The sequence below is a fragment of the Psammomys obesus genome, unplaced genomic scaffold (genome assembly GCF_907164565.1).
Source record: "Psammomys obesus unplaced genomic scaffold, mPsaObe1.curated_primary_1811, whole genome shotgun sequence".
In the NCBI taxonomy this organism is placed as follows: Eukaryota; Metazoa; Chordata; class Mammalia; order Rodentia; family Muridae; genus Psammomys; species Psammomys obesus.
Window position 1 is genome coordinate 14888282 of NW_026585580.1, and position 16619 is coordinate 14904900.

Consider the following 16619-nt stretch of genomic DNA (forward strand, 5'->3'; position numbering starts at 1 on the left):
CTGGCCTTCAGCCACCATACAGTGAGCTACAGACACATTGGGTACTAGTTTACACCTCAGCAGGGAGGAGCTGGCAGTCAGCAAAGAGCAAATGTGTTGCCAGTGTGGGAGACAGGCCTCTGGCAGCCATGCGGAAGGATGAGAGAAACACCTACCTCCCTGAACACAGCGGGCCTCTTCTTGGGGTGCCCTATCGGCAGGCCGTTTGCAAAGGTGCATTTGAGAACAAAGCACAGGTGTTATAGCACATGCAGCATACATGTGGGGTGTCTTAGGGGTCCTATTGCTGTGACGGAACACTGGAACACCGTGACAAAGGCAAGCTGGGAGGAAAGGGTTTATTCAGCTCACACTTCCACATCGCTGTTCATCATCAAAGGAAGTCTGACAGGACATCGACCTGGAGGCAGGAGCTGATGCAGAGGCCATGGAGGGGTGCTGCTCACTGGCTTGTTCCCCATGAATTGCTCAGCCTGCCTTCTTATAGACCCCAGCACCACCAGCCCAGGGCTGGCTCCACCCACAGTGGGCTGGGCCCTCCCCCATTGATCACTAATTGAGATCTGGATCTCATGGATGCATTTTTTCAGCGGAGGCTCCTTCCTCTCTGATGACTCTAGCTTGTTGACATGAAACCAGACAGTTCAAGGGGCAAGAGAGAGAATCTCTCTGGGCTCTGCTAGGCCTTGAGAACAGCCCCTCTACCTTTAAACAAGCCGGGAAGCACAGAAATATGAGAACACAAAACAAAAACCTGCAGGTTTCTACTGGACTAAACGTTAGCATTAACTTTACATTTTTGTTTTTGTTTTGTTTTATTTTTAAATAAAGTATCTCAATGTCGTGCTGGCTGTTCTGGATCTCAACATATAGACCAGGCTGGCCTTGAACTCACAGCCATGCATCACCCTCCCCAAAGTTTGGTTTCCTATGATGATAGCAGACTGAGGAAACTACCTAATAACTGATACAACCTCAGACTTTATTTTAAATAAAAAGTAATAACCACTGGAATAAAAGATTAGGAAAGTGCTGGCCCAGCTCAAGCGACCCCGGTCGGCTAATTAAATTTGCATACTGCAGCAGTGGCAATCAGGTTTTCAGTTGAGCTCTTGTCTTCAGTGAAGGACACTGCTCCCCCGAGCCCACCCCAGCCAGTCCATTGCAGACAAAAATGGCTGCTGTGAGAGTCAGAGCCTCAGGGGATGGAGGAAGGAGGGTAAAGGCAAAGGTGAGCAAGCAGGGGGCTCCCACCATAGGGCCTGACACACAGCCGCTTCCGGCTGCGGAGGAGGGCTCTGCAGTTGCACACGAGAGTTTTCCAACAGGCGCAGTTTTACTCCACGGAGTAGGCGACAGGACAGACCCCTTTCCCACCACCTAGCCCTTCCTGGAGCAGAGGAACGTCTGTGGGTAGCCTGACTGTGAGCAGGGAGGTGCTCACCCTGAAGCCAAATTCTGGGAGTAATTCTCTAGGTAGTTCATGGGAGTTCCTGCCACACTCCTGCCTTCCCCTCAGCGGTATTCTGGGAGATCACAACTACAAAAGAAACTAGTGTGCTCGTGCGCGCGCGTGCGTGCACGTGTGTGTTTGTGTGTGTAAGATTCTTTGTTCCAAAGTGGAGTGGTAGCTGAATACAATTCCAAGCAACCCAGAAGTGGTTAAGACTATAGTTTCACTGTAAGCAACATCCTGGCCAGGCCAGGGGTGAATGTGACCCCAGGGCACGTGGGCTATCAGACACAAACTCTGTTCTTATTTGTTTTTCCAGGGTGAATGTAATCTGGATCATTCCAAATTTTCATCTGCCCTCAGCATGGCACATTATTATGGAGAAAATGGCCATCTGTTCTGTCATCTATATATGAATACATTATATAGATATTAACACTCTTGCCACCAACAAAAATGGCATCAAGAGCATGCTGGGGTGTTTATTCATGGGCTAGAGTCTATGGGGAAATACTTGGAGACACTTTCTTCTGTGGCCGAGGTCAGACACTCCTGGTCAGACTTCCACAGCTGCCTTTTCCCCAGAGGGCTTCATGTGACTCGCCCAAACCAACAGGTTCCCGGGGTCAGGACTTGGGCACGGGGCTGAATGCTGTTACCTGTTTACTGCTTTCTCTGTCCTCTGGCCAATGTCATGGGAGCAGGGGAGCGGTGCTCAGTGGCACTCTGGGGTCTGGGCAGGATAAGAAAGACAAGGCACAGAGTGGACGGCATAGACTGACCGCACAAGCGCAAACAGTGCCCGCAGTGCAGCCTCCCTCACTCCTGGCCTTGCAGGGGGGCACGGAGGACTCCAGAGCTCTAGCAACGCTCAGCTATGGGTGGAACCGTTGGAGGGCACAGCCCGCACTTGCCTTTATGGTCGTGCCTGGACCCACATCGTGCAGTAGGGACATCTCTGGGGGGCTCCGGGGCAGCCCGTCATCCTCAGAACTCATGGCCGTTTCCTCTGCCCGCTTGGTGGGAAGGCCTCCTGGAGGCGGTGGGCCCATTTTCACATTACATTGTATCTTTAGCTGGATTGAAGCAACAGTAGCCGTTCTTAGCATTTGCACCATTAACACCTAGCAACAAACTCTTCCTGCTCTGATTCATTCATCCAGGAAATAACTTCAGCCCCCTTGTATAGCGACCTGAATGTCCCCAGATCCCTCACTGCTATTCTCATGAGGTCGACACCGACACTGAGTCACAACTTGACTAACTGGCCTGCCTGACAGAACTGTGAAAAACCTGTGACTCTGCTTCCAATTGTATAAAACGCTGCACTGAAATCACTTAGAAACACCTGGATTAACACTGGACAGACACCCAAGTGTCAGGGCAGAGCAAATACTTACCTGCAAGGCCTTGATCCGGTCACACACGTTTTCTTGAGAAAACACCCGCACAGGCCGAGCAGGGTCCTGTCCCGATTCAGGAAAGAAAATACTGTCGTGGGAGAGGGCACGGTTGCCCAGAGTGCCCCGGGACTCCCTAGGATAGAAAGAGCCACCGTGAGCATCTGCCCACCTCCATCTGTCCCTGACCCTAGGGACTCAGAGTGAGAAAGTGGAATGAGCAGCACATCCCTCCGTAAGACCTCTGACACACTTAGCAGTGGCTCACTCGTCCCTGGCACTGTCAAATGCTAGTCAGAACCTACAGAAGGGCATTTTCCTAAGATACTGGAAGGTTATAGGAGACTTTTTTGATTAGTGGAAAAACCAAAGTTTGGAGGCACCAAGTCCGGAACAGCAAGCCTGTAGGAGAAGAAGGAGTGGCGCAGGCTGGGTCCCGTGGGAGTCTGTCTTAGATGTCCTGGCAGACTACAGGTGAAGCTAATGCGCTGTCCAGAACCTGGAGGCTGGAGGCTGGAGGGGAAGCAGCACTCCCCCCACGATGGTCCAGAGCACAGAAGCAAGAGCTGCAGGTCTGCAGAGCTGCTCCCTGCGCTGACGTCCTGGCACCGTGTGGACATCCTATTACTGTGCTTGTGACCTGAAACACGAAGGCCCAGTTCCAAAACCGAACTCGCAGGACATTCATGAAATGTTCTCAGAGGATGTGGAAGGAGCCATCGGGCTTTCCTAGCCTGCTGAATAATAGGTGGAAGGAGATCCCTGAGGCCGTCAGTAAGGAAGGAAAGCCGGCTCTGTCCTGTGCACCAGCCCCTCCCTGTCCTCCTTCGGCATCCTGCCGTCTACGAGGCACTAGGGACTCTGAGGTGAGGCCCATCCCACTGCACAACCTTGTTAGTAGTACTGTGTGTGTGTGTGTGTGTGTGTGTGTGTGTGTGTGTGTACACGCACACACCAGGGAACTGCTCTTCCACTGAGGACCCCAGCTCAACTCTTTCCTTTCCAGCCTGCAATCGTCAGCTTGCACATGGAAATCCAGAACACCCTGAAGTGTACATCTTCATGGGCACGGGACTCAGCTCAGAGAGCACACACCAGTAGCGACTCTGAAAGCTAAAGCCGTGCCTGCTAATGACTTGTGAAATAAAAAAATGGTACCTAAGTAGATACACAAGCGTGGCCTCTTTATGTGGGAAGGAAAGAACTAGATGGAGAAGCAGGGTCAAAGATCAAAGAACACATGGGGCTGGAGAGATGGCTCTGTGGTTAAAGCACCGTTGGATGTTCCTAGAGGACCCAGGTTCAAGTCCCAGCACCCACATGGCAACTCACAACTATCTGGTCTGTAACTCAAATTGCAGTGGATCCGACATTCTAACACACACACACTCACACACTCACAGGCCAAACACCAAAGGTACATAAAAATAAATACATTTTTTAAAAAGGTAACAACACTTACAATTTTGTCTTTGGAAATATGAAGTATGTTATACAATAAGACACAAAATCAGTCAAAAGGGAAATCTCTAAGACTAGGGGGAAAAGCCTAATTTTATGGTAGACATACTGTCCCATGCTTGTAGCCCCAGCACTGGGGGCAGAGGCAGGAGGTCACGGTAGAAATGGTGAAGGAGGTCACTGGCTGCAGGGGGAAACAGACACTCATTAGAGGCCGAGTTTCTCGAATAACACAAAACAGGATACAAATGGAAAAAAAAAGTAAAAAGTTTCATCTTTCCTGGAATCAGAAGTGTCAGTGAATGAATTGCTCAGAAAATAGACCATTTCTTAGTTCAAGCCAGTAGAGGTCTAGAAGAGACGCTGGCCAAGCAGTCATGACCACTGCAGCCGCTCTGTGAGCACTGAGACAGCTGGACACGAAGAGAGAGGAAGCATGAATCGTGAAAAAGATCCACACCAGGAAATACACGGTTTTAACCTGGGACCTCTCCCTGCTAGGGAGAGCAAGGGGCCTTCTGGAGAGGGCTGAGCTCATCACCAAAGAGCCAGGGAGCTAATCGGAAGTGGGTCCTCGTAGCTAAGGTGAGGAGCAAAGACTGTTAACAGGTTAAAGCACGTCAACTATGTATATTCAAAATCAGTTGTTTGGATTCACAGCTCAGTTGGCAGAGGGCTTGCCAACCACACACAACACCCTGGGTTCATTCACAAGAACGGGTGTGCTGGCACACATACTCTGAAGATAGAGAGAAGATCGAAGAATTCAGTTGCCCTTGGTGAGACAGTGAATTTGAGACCACTCTGGGCTAGGTGAAATTCTGTCTAAATAAATTAAATAAATACCAGAAAAAAAAATCCACTGTGTTTGAAATGATCCTTTAGGGGATAAAAGAAAACTAATTTTTTGGTCACAATTAGGAGGTGTGAAGATGTCAGGTCCATTCTTCCAGGAGTAGATCAACCAAGCAATCAGTTTGCTTTTTCTGAACAGACCGTATCTCAGGCTCTCATGATGCTGACAAAGGAAAGCTACTTTTTAATTCTTAGTTTGCATTCATTTAATATACATATATGAGGGTTTGCCTGCATCTGTGTATAACACATGCATGCCTGGTGCCCGTGGAGGTCACAGAAGGACATCCCAATCTCCTGGAACTGAAGGCATGGAGGGTTGTGAGCCACCATGTAGACGCTGGGAACGAAACCCAGGTCTTCTACAAGAGTAGCTAGTACTCTTGACTGCCGAGCTGTCTCTCCAGCCCCTGATAAAGGAAAGTTCTTCAGAGAAGACACTCGGTCAGCAAGATGTAAAATGAATAAAGGAATTGGAGACAGCAGAGTTTTGCCCTGAGAAAATGGACCGTCGACACTTTAAGAACATCAGGTAAATGTTGGTGGGCTGTTGACAGTGACCACCCAGGATTCAGTGCTCGGTTACAGCATCAGTCAAGCGGAGATAGCCAGGAAGTGCGGGCCCCTTGACACATCAGGGACACCCACATCTCCTCCAGCTCAAGCTCAGCACGCCTCTAAAGCATCGGTTCTCAACCTTCCTAACGCTGCCGCCTTTAATCCAGTTCCTCGTGTTGTGGTCACCCCCAGCCATAAAATTATTTTGTTTCGACCTCAGAACTAATTTTGCTACTGTTACAAACCCTAATGTAAAGATCTGCTGTGCAGGACTGGGAGAACGCAGACTGTAGCTCAAGCGTACTGAGAGCAGATTGCCGACAGCAGGGCGTTCTGTAGGCAGAGGGATGGGGGAGGGGCGCGGGGCACTCACTGGCGAAGCCACCAATGTCACCCAGCAAAGAACGGTCTGCCTGTGCCTTGTAGAAGTTGCTGCAGATGCTGGTGGCAGATTCCCACAGACACTAAAGACAGGATCTTTCCCTCAGTGCTGATCTTGAAAAATGTCACTGTTCTCTTTCCAGGGCCTCACTGGACCCCATCCCTAATCACCTTTAAGTTTCCCTTTTTATTTTATCTTCAATTACATATGTGTATGTGGGGGTGGGGGGAGCTGTGGCAAGTGAGTACAGGTGCCTTCAATTACAGGTGGGTGCTCATGGAGGCCGGAAGGGTTGACTCTCCTGCAGCTGGGCTTAGGCAGCTGTGAACCACCTCGTGTAGGTGCTGAGGACTGGGCCCAGGTCCTCTGTAGCGCACAATCTTAACTGCTGAGCCGACTCTCTGCTGGCACCCTACCACCTTTCTCTTCTTATTACCTGAGGTCAATCATGTTCCTACTATGTGTTAGACATACACAAATACCCGGGTCCCGGCCCACTTTCCCTGGGTTCCTGTAAGAGGCTGGATGGATTACTCCCAGAGGCAGGGGTGGACATTAGAGTTCGTCTGGGGCTAACCAGGACAACCCACACACACACACCAAGTGTGCAGTCTTACAAGGTACCACGTGCCCATTCTGTTTCTCTCTAGCTCTGGGAGGAGGGGAGTCCATCGTCAGTCCTCTAGTGCCACCAAGTGGCCAGTGTAATTTCTCTGCCTGTAGACACAGGCTGCCCCTGTCCCATCTCTGGGGCCCAATCATTCTCTCTGGCATTTATCCTGAAAGAAGAGTTGATGCTTCAAACATATTACAAGCTGCCTCTTCTCTTCAGTCCAAACCATGACTGCACTGAGGTGAGACACAAGTTATACAATAAAAGTTGTGTCCACCAGAGCTGCCCGAATGTCCATCCCTTGGTGTGTCTCAGTTTGCTAAGCTCAGACAAGAAGCTATTTCCTCTCCACCCGCTGGCCTTGTCCTAGAGAACGTGCCTTTATTTGGCCAGCCAGAGGTCAAGTTCAGAGCTGTGTGTTTCCGGTATCGTGTTCAGGTCCTTGAGCGTCCTTGGTTAAATTAAACGGGCTTGCACATCCCAATTCTGCCCTTTCTGCTGTGTGGTTCTGGGCAGGCTCCCGGGATGCTATGGCTGATTTTGCTCATTTCTGCTATGTTCCGTAGCATCATTATGCAGCTGCTGTGCTCTTAGAGAGCATGTCTCAGGGGTGGGGCATGGGGGTGCACACAGGCCACAGTGCCTGGGTACATGTCAGAGGGCAACCTCAGCTTCCAACTTGTTGGAGACAGGCCCTTTGCTGCTCACCACTGCCTCTGGGCCAGCTCACCCATGAGCTCTGGAGTCTGTCCTGTCTCTGCCTCCCATCTTGCTCCAGGAGCCCAGGAATTACAGACCCACATGGTACCATCTCTCTAGGCCTTCCTGTAAAATTATTATTTCTTTCAGTTTTTGGTTTTTCAAGACAGGGTTTCTCCGTGTAGCCTTGGCTGTTCTGGACTCGCTTTGTAGACCAGGCTGGCCTCAGACTCCCAGAGATCCACCTGCCTCTGCCTCCCCAAGTGCTGGGATCACAGGCGTGCGCCACCGCACCCAGCTGTAAAATTATTTTTTAAGAGCTTTACATTTCTCTTTTCTGCTTCTGAGTGATTCGCCCGCATGTACATATATGCACCACGTGAGTGCCTGGCATCCTCGGGGGAGATGAGAATTGGAGTTACAGGTGGTCGTGAGCCATAGTGGGGGTGCTGGGAACCAGACTGAAGTCTCTGCGGCAGCAGCAAGTGCTCTTAACCGGTGAACCGTCCCCCGAGCCCCGATTACTGTCAACTTTTAAGTGCTTACAGCACCCCGCGGGCGGCCACTGCGCAACCCGCTCCCCCGCCTTTCTGCAGCCTGTGTTGAGAAGTCAGCAGGAGCCCCATGTGCTGAGGACTCCTGAGGGAATGCCCAGGATGGGAGGAGGGTTGCCGGGGCGCTGCAACAGAGCACCTGGCACCTCCTGCGCTCCCAACCCAGACGCACCTGAAAGCAACTTACCCCAGCTCATCTTCAGAGTCGTAGCCCACCGGCCCCGGCTCGGTGGGAATGACCTCGCTCTTGGCCGGATTTTGCTTCCAAGAGCTGTTTCCCGTGGACGAGGGTGATTCCTTTCTCTTCTTCTTCCCAAACAACTTCTTAAACGTCTTGAATTTGGATTTTTTCTTTCCTACACAGATGGAAAAAAAAATTAGCAGGAATGTATTAGAGTACAGGTGTGTGGTGGGCACGGGGGACAAGGCAGCAGGGGCTGGACACCATAGACGAGCGGGAGACATGGAAGGTCTGCACCCCTAAAAAAAATGCTGGTTTCTACCTTTTTTTAATTAAAAGTTCATGTGTGTAGACGCTTTGCCTGCATGCGTGTCTGCGCACCACACGTGGGCGCTGCCCAAAGAGACACAAAGGGAGCATCGGATTCCCAGGGACTGGAGCTACAGACGGTTTGAGCTGCCATGTGGGTGCTGGGCATCGAATAGGGGTCCTCTGGAAGAGCAGCCAGGGCTCTTAACCTCTGAGCCATCTCTGAACGTCTCTCCAGAGACGACGCACATTCTAGGCCAGTTTTCTCAACGTCGGGTGGAAACCTCCCTTCACAGCACGAAATGTTTATCTTGTGAGCAGATGGTCCTCCGTCCAGTTTATGCTGAAAGACTCCCAGGGGGTCTTGCTAGGGACAGCACCTGCGCTTCGAGTAGTCAACAAGTTACTAGGTGTCCCTGGAGACCTGCGCATAAACAGCTGTCCTGTCTTGACACCCGGGCGCTGCTCAGGGCTCGGACCGTGGGAGTAGGGGTGTAGCCACAAATGGCACAGCACCATGGCTGTGCACCTTCATGCCAATGGAAAATCCAGCTTGGGCGACCCGGCACCCTCTGCTGGCCTCCAAGGGCACTGCATGGGTACAAAATCACAGGCACCTGGAGTTAAGCAGCCTCCTCTCCTGTTCCTCTCCTGGGTTTGGTGGAGCAGCTTCTCACACGGTCACGGGAATGATCTACTCTCCTACCTCTCCAGGCTGCTTTGCTGTCTCCAAAGTTCACCTAATCTCAACACTTCAAATTTACTGGTAAAACGTCACCACCGGACACACTTACCGGCCAGCCACTGGCAGTCTGTAGTGGTGCCTCCTCCTTTTCCCTTGGTCAACTATGCCAATGGCTTGTGAAAAGAATTAGGCAATTCCGGGGTTCCAGAATGCCAGGTCAGACCTCCACCACTGAGCCACACCCCCAGGCCCAGCTTTGCCTTTTTTTTTTTTTTTTTAAATGTTCATTTGAGGAAAGCCTACAATTTAAAAACCTTCCCTGCTTTGCTAATACATACATTTCAGGAAATACAGTTCTCTCCAGATCTGTCATGTTCTACCCATCACAGACATTTGTGTTTTCATTTAGGTTTGGTTAGAAGTGTTTTCTGAGTGCCATGCTTATGCCTTCTGAGATCTGTGTCTTCATTTCCAAGCACTTGGTAGTCTTCTGTCTCCTTGTTACTAATTTCCTTGTATCGAGATAATGTACTCTGAATTTTATTCTATTCAAACCTGTTGAGACTTACTTTATGGATTACCATAGTGAGTTTCTACAGTGCTTAGAAAACGATGCACTTTCTTCCCGGTTTTAGAGAGGGCAAGTTGAGCACTGCCACTTTTATTTTGAGTTTATATTTTATATCTCTGCTAATTTTTAAAATAAAGTTGTCCTAACAATTTCAGAGAGCGAGATATTAAGGTTTTATTTACCTTTCTTCAGTTGTCAGTGGCAAACATGGGCCTTTGTCCGTGCCTGCTTCCTCCCAGTCCTGACACATATCCTCCTTGCGCTGGTAGTTATGTTTTCTAATAATTCACAGCTTCATGGGTCCTACTGTACAGTTCAGAAACCGGCCAATACTCTTTGTTCCGAAGGTGGCCCTCTCTTCCTTGGACTTAAGACTCTTCCGTTGAACTTCGGCTTCCTGCATCTTTCCCACTGTATTTTTACTGCCTTTATTTATTCCTCTTAGGAATCACTGTTTGTTTGTTTGTTGTTTAATTTACCTGCTTTGTTTTTATTTAGGTAGAGATGTCTGTGCACACGTGGTGCCTGCAGAGGCCAGGAGAGAGTGCCAGGGGGCATGAAGTTGGAGCTTCAGGTGGCTTCCTTGAGAACCGAACTCAGCTCCTCTGCAAGAGCAGCAAGTGATGCTCTTACCCCCTGGACCACCTCTCCGGCCCCTCACTGGGCATCTTAAAACTGTGGATGAGGCTACTGTTTTTTCATACACACACACACACACACACACACACACACACACACAATCTGTAAGAATTCTAGGAAATTTCCGGGCATCGCCTGCTCTCTGAGCCCGAGTGAAGACATACCACAGGTCACCACTCAGCTCTGCCTCGTCTTTGCCGTTCCCCTTCTTCCCATCATTGCACTCTGCATTCTAGCCAAGGAGTATGATTCCCTGTAGTTTTGAGCTGCTGTAATCTGCTCCTAAACGGAACACCGAGGTTTTGCTAATTACATTGACTTTAAAAAAAAAAAAAAAAAAAAAAAAAACATGTGTTTTTTAAATCAGCAATATCGTTTAAAATCTCTTACACGATGGTAAAAATCACTCTGGCATCTGTAGACCAGCCCAAATTCTTCCTCAGCCAAGATGCGGAATGTAAGTCTGTGGCGTTTCCTCCGGCTTCCCATCCATAACAAGCAGCATCTGTTCACTCTTAGGTTGAGTCCCAATGTGTAGATCATGGCACAGAATGCAGCCTTTTGATTCAGCTTTTTTCACGTAGAAACCCATTCAGGCTGTGACTAAACACCAGTAGTTTGTTCTTTTTCTTTTTTTACCACAAGTAGTATTCCGTTACATAGGTGTATTGGCTGGCTGAGCCATGTGGCTGACCGAAGGACACCTTGCAATCACCAATAAAATCACTTTCAGTTTTTGTGTAAACTGTCTTTAGGCTAATACTTCAATATATGGCTATGTGATAAACTTTGTAAGAAATTGCCAAAATGTCTTTCAAAGTGGCTAGACCATTTTTGTATTCTATGAGGAAAAGCATCATGACCAGTACTTGTCGGTTTTTTTTTTTTAAGTTTCAACTTAGTTTAAAGCTATAGTTTTTAATTTGTGTCACCTAAAGACTATAGATACTGCCATTTGTCCACATTCTTCGGCAAGTCATCTTTAAAAGTCCCTGGCCAATTTTAAATTATTATTATTATTATTATTATTATTATTATTATTATTATTATTTTACTTTGGTTTAAAATGTATGCTCAATGTATGGGTTCTTTTTTTAACTAATGTGATTTACAGTTTTTCCAATCTGTAACTTATATTTTTGTTCTCTTCATAGTGTTTTTACAGACAAAAGTTTTAAATTTTGATGAGGTTTCATTCAGAAAATTCTCCTGTATAGGCTACGGTGGTGTAGCTAGGAACGCTGGTCTAGCCGTAGGTAACACGTTTTACCTCACTGTTCTTACAAAGGATGGGAGTCTCACGGTCCTTCTGTACCACGCTCTGAGCTGTGAGGTGCAGATGGATGACGTTCTTTTCTTTCTCCCTCTGCCTCTCTCCCTCCTGCTCCCCTTCGCTTTCGTCTGTTTTGAACCTCCCTTCATCTTACACCTACGGGTGTTGTGCCTGCGTGTGTAAGAACTCCACGTGTGGAGTCAGATCTCCTGGAACTGCAGCTCCAGATGGTTGGGAGCTGCCATGTGGGTGTTGGGACTTGAATCCGGCTCCTCTGCAAGAGCAGCGAGTGCTCTTAACTGCTGAGCCATCTCTCCAGCCCTGTCTTTCTGGGTTGGTTGGTTTGCTTGCAAAGGAAGCAAACATCCTTTGCATCTTCCTACATCCCAGGGTGGCGGCATTCAGCTATCTGTGTAGCCACGGATGACCTTGAGCGCTGGAAGTCCTGTCTCCACCTCCCCAGCGGCTGCTCTAGGTAAGACAGCAGCTTGCTCCTGCCCAGCACCAGGGGTCAGGTTTGACCTAGGAGCACTGCTGGCCCAAGTTCAAGGTTTGAGGCTCTCTGGACTGTCCAAGCGCTACAACTGCTCAGAAGGGCTGGCTTGTCCAAGTTCACACCCACTGTGTCACTCATCAAAAGGAAGGTCTTCTATTAGATCTCCTCAGGTCCCTCTATCCGCCCCCCACATGCTACCCAAAAAGGAAATGAGAGTCAAAACTCCAGAGTAAAAGACTAAAGGAAAACTGCGCTCACTTCTCTGTCTAAGCTACCAATAAGTTCCCCTTCACCTCAAGTTCCCTTCTAGGATTTTCAAAATTTAAGAAGGAGAAGTTTGTCTGTTCACCATGAGTTCACTATTAGTTGAAACAAAAGTGCAGTGTCGACTCTCTCATTTTCTAAAGCTGATTCCTCATGGTGACCTACACAGGCCAAATTTTAATGCTATTTTGTGGAACGTGAAATACCTGCCATAACATTTTCTTATTTTAAAAGCAGTGAGTCAGGGTCCCACGACACGGTACAGTCTGAAGGACCGATTTCCCCACTCAGAGTTAGTCTTAAGATACCATTACCTTATATTTGTACCTACTCAAAGATGACAGAACTGGACCATCTTTATATATGAAATAGGGAGGTCACTGAAATAAATGTCTGACGGTAGCAGCTGGCCATGGGGTTTATTATCGTGGGAAGTTCTTCTTCCTGGCCTAAGCCAAAGAAAATGACTCCGGGTATTTCAAATTTAAGCAAGAGAGGGTTGGAGACCTCTGTTAACAAAATAAAGTGAGTAAAACGGCTGAAATCGATGAGCATGTGCCCCGAGGGAGATTAGTGCCTTTTGGCATCAGTTTCACAGCTGAATCAAGACACAAACAGCAAGGCCGTGACCATTCCAAGATCGTTCTCGGAATATGTTCTCAGCTGCTGACTCAGGAGCCTGGACGTCGGCTCAGCAGAGACCGAGATAAAGGCCTGGTAGATGTCGAAACAGAGGGTCAAAGGCTCTTTTGATGTCATTATTTTCTCTGGAGGATCAGCTCAGCTGGTACTTCACAAAACCTCCTCTGCATACCTTTGGAAATTGCTGGGTGATAAATGAAGCCATGTAGCCTTGGCCTCTATATGCAGCCCGACCTGGCCTTGAACTTGGGATCCTCTTGCCTCTGCCATTAAAGTGCAGCCCCTGCTCCTTTGCTTTCAAGTCAAATACAGGGCCATCCTTACCCCCAGGAAAGGGAAACCAACACTCAGAGCCCCCATGCTTTGCCAGAACAGCAAGAGAGTGCTGCTGCCAGACAGCAACAAACGGTAAGCAGAGACAGTGTGGGCCTGGGATGTCTGAGCCGACCCGATGTGGGGCTAAACTCCTCTCCACAAACACAGCCCCAAAGTACAGCTCCATCCAACCAAACACAGCTCCCCCGAGCAGGGGGCCTCACCTGTGCCATCCTCGCCAAGGCCTTCGGCAGCCTCCCGAAGTTTCATGTCCATCACCCTCGCGGAAATCATGTCCAGTTCACTAAAACCAGACGGAAATCCGTGTTAGAGGAGCACGCTGAGCCGAGCGACCCACAGGTGCCACGGTGGTGGGGACTGCTTCCGCCTGTCCCCTCACCTGTCCTGCCTCTGAAAAGTCGGAGTCCTGGGCAGAGAGGGTGACAGAGCAGGCTCAACCACAGCCACGGCCACACAACAGCAAGCACGGAAGAGCTTGCTAATTGCTGATGGCAGCAATTTCCCAGAAAGCCTAACGGCATCATTAAACGCAATGGCAGGTCAGAGACTTTCAAGGAAAGTCTCTGGAAGTCTGAGAAATTGTTTTTCCTGTACCAAGTTTGGGAAATGCAGAGGATAAAAAAAAATCCCCATAATCCCACCAACTGAGGATAATCGTAACGAACGTTTCCATCTCTTTCCAACCCGCCTTTCTTCAGACACACTAAGAAATTTGACTTTGGTGTTTGTAGCATTCTGCTTGGTTAGAATTCTTTCTGAGAGTCATCTGAAAGGCTGCATGATGCTTTGATACTGTTATTTACATGGAGCCTGGTGGTTTTGAACTGGGGAAAATTCCGAGCGGACACAGAAGCACGGTGAACATCTGGTGAACCCCATCCAAATTATCCTCCTTCACCGTACTCCACGCCCATGCCCGCTAGAACACTTCCAAGTAAACCACTCCAGTTGCTATCACCAGTTCATCCATGCGGATTTACCTTCTTCCTAAATAAAGGTATCTGATTGACTCGTCCATAATCCTGCCACAGCAATGGGCACTGCTTGAATTCTTGCCCCCCAGACCCAGCCCAGACAGCACACCCTCCTCTGTGCACAGCACACTCTATGCAGAAAGGCATTTTTTCCTGGGAGTGACTACGAATCCGCATACTGAAAAAGAGGTTCAAGCATTTGATTAACCAATTCATAGTTCGGCTTTCACAGAAGGTGTAAATGATGGGGGGATAGAATGAACATATTTAACAGAAGGAAAGAAATATACGCACTGGTCTGTGCTGGAGTTGGTAATGATGTTTACGTGGCCTTTAATAGAAACGTTAGACTTTGTCCTCCCTCCAGCTTGGTTTCTTTCAGAATTTTTCATCACCATCATCACCCGAGACCGGGTCTCACTACGTAACACTAGTTGGCTTGGGACTTGCTATGTAGACAAGGCTGGCTTCAAATGCACAGAGACCCACCTGCCTCCTCTTCCCAGTCTTAATTAGGGTTTCTATTGCTGTGATGGAACACCATGACCAAAAGCAACTTGGGAGAGAAAATTATTTATTTCAGTTTACAGTTCTACAACACAGTCCATGACTGAGGGAAGTCAGGACAGGAACCCATACGGGGCAGGAACCTGGAGGCAGGAGCTGATACAGAGACCATGGAGGGTGCTGCCTACTGGCTTGCTCCTCACAGCTTCCTCAGCCTGCTCTCTTACAGCACCCAGGGCCACTGGCCCAGGGGTGGCACTGCCCACAACTGAGTTGAACCCTCCCACCTCAATCACCAAATAAGAAAATGTCACAAGGCAATCTCGCAGGCACATTTTCTAACTGAGGTTCCCTCTGCCAAAACGACTCTAGTTTGTGCCAAGTTTAATTAAAACTAGCCTGCGGCACACTTCTGATTGCTTGGATTAAAGGCATGTTCCCCCTCATCTACCCTTATAGTGTTTTTTTTTAATGTGTGCCCTCGGAGATGCCCTGGGTAGGATCCAGGGAAGCCAGGAGTCCTAAGCATAGACTCTGCCCCTGAGACGATCTTCCCACCATGCCGGCTCTGCCAGGGACCAGGGCCAAGGCGACAGCGTTCTCAGGCTGAGTGGAGGCATCTGTGGGGGTGGGTCTAACCGAGAAGGTGAACTCCACAGACACTGTGCCGCCACCTGTGGCAGCTGAGACACAGCCATGACAGGAAGTACGGGGGGGGCTGTGTGTGAGAGTGCAGGTGTGTATCGGAGCACCGTGGCCAGGCGTGTAGCAGGGGACACCCTCTTTTTACCCTGTGACCCTGGAGCAGCCCAAAGGCTCAGACCTGCTTCTCCCGGTTGAATGCTGTGGCTGTGATAAAGCTGCCTGGGGCTGAGGGTTCAGGAGCAGGCAGAGGCAGCGGGGACAAAAAGGGACCCAGGCACACCTGCGTGGCTCCTATCCTCCCGAAAGGTTAATTCCGAGCAGCATTAGGTGCCAGAACATCCAGGAGACTCAAGAAGACCAATGGTGCCCGCTGACGAAGGGACCGCAGACGCTGGTCTGGGCACCTGGTCACGTCTCTGCTCCACCTGTCTTCCTTCTGATACGTGTGCCATGTGGTTCAAAGGAAAAGAGCAACCTCTTGGATACTGGGGTGTCTTTGGGTTGCATTCTGAAATACACCAGCACTGGGCTCCCAAGTGGGTGCCCCACTGACAGAAGACAGACTAGAAAACCTTCAATCCGGTAGGACCTGCACAAATTGCTTATTTCACCGCTGCAACAACACCTGACAAATGGGACAACACCCGAGAGAGGCAGGGGTCACGTAGCTCTCATCTGTCACCATATCCCAGCAGCTCGAAAGGAAGGAAGGGTTTGGTTTGTTTTACTTCCTGGTTTGAGAGTACAGTCTGTCGTGGTTCGGAAACCATGGCAACAGGAGCGTCAGGGAGCAGCTCCCAACTGCACTCCCAGTTGGGAAGTGGACAAAGAGGATGCTGGCACTTCGCCTGCCTTCTTCTTTCTGTTTAGCCTGGGACCCAGCCCTTGGGATGATGCCTCTCACATTCAGGCAGGGTCTACCCTGTTCTGTTAAAACTGCTTTTGAAAACATACTCATGGACTCACTCAGAGGTGTGTTCCCATTGTGATTCCAAACCCACCAGGATGACAGTGAAGAGAAGAAGCCAGCATCCCTCACAGGACCAGAGGCCAGAATCTTCCACAGGACCAGAAGCCAGCATCCTCCACAGGACCAGAAACCAGCATCCCTCATGGACCAGA

General features: G+C 49.3%; 1 protein-coding gene across 7 annotated transcripts in view; it reads right to left on the reverse strand.

The window, feature by feature from the left end:
* The window catches only part of Cracdl (CRACD like), a 106552-nt gene that overhangs the window by 25007 nt on the left and 64926 nt on the right, over positions 1-16619 (reverse strand). For all 7 annotated transcript variants that reach the window (XM_055607127.1, XM_055607146.1, XM_055607154.1 and 4 more), the window contains exons 2-5: positions 13575-13654; positions 8163-8331; positions 2854-2989; positions 2368-2529 (exon numbers count right to left, since the gene is read on the reverse strand). In XM_055607127.1, the coding sequence (XP_055463102.1) occupies positions 2368-2529; positions 2854-2989; positions 8163-8331; positions 13575-13644 (537 nt within the window). In that variant the 5' untranslated portion in view covers positions 13645-13654. The remainder of the gene's footprint in view (positions 1-2367; positions 2530-2853; positions 2990-8162; positions 8332-13574; positions 13655-16619) is intronic.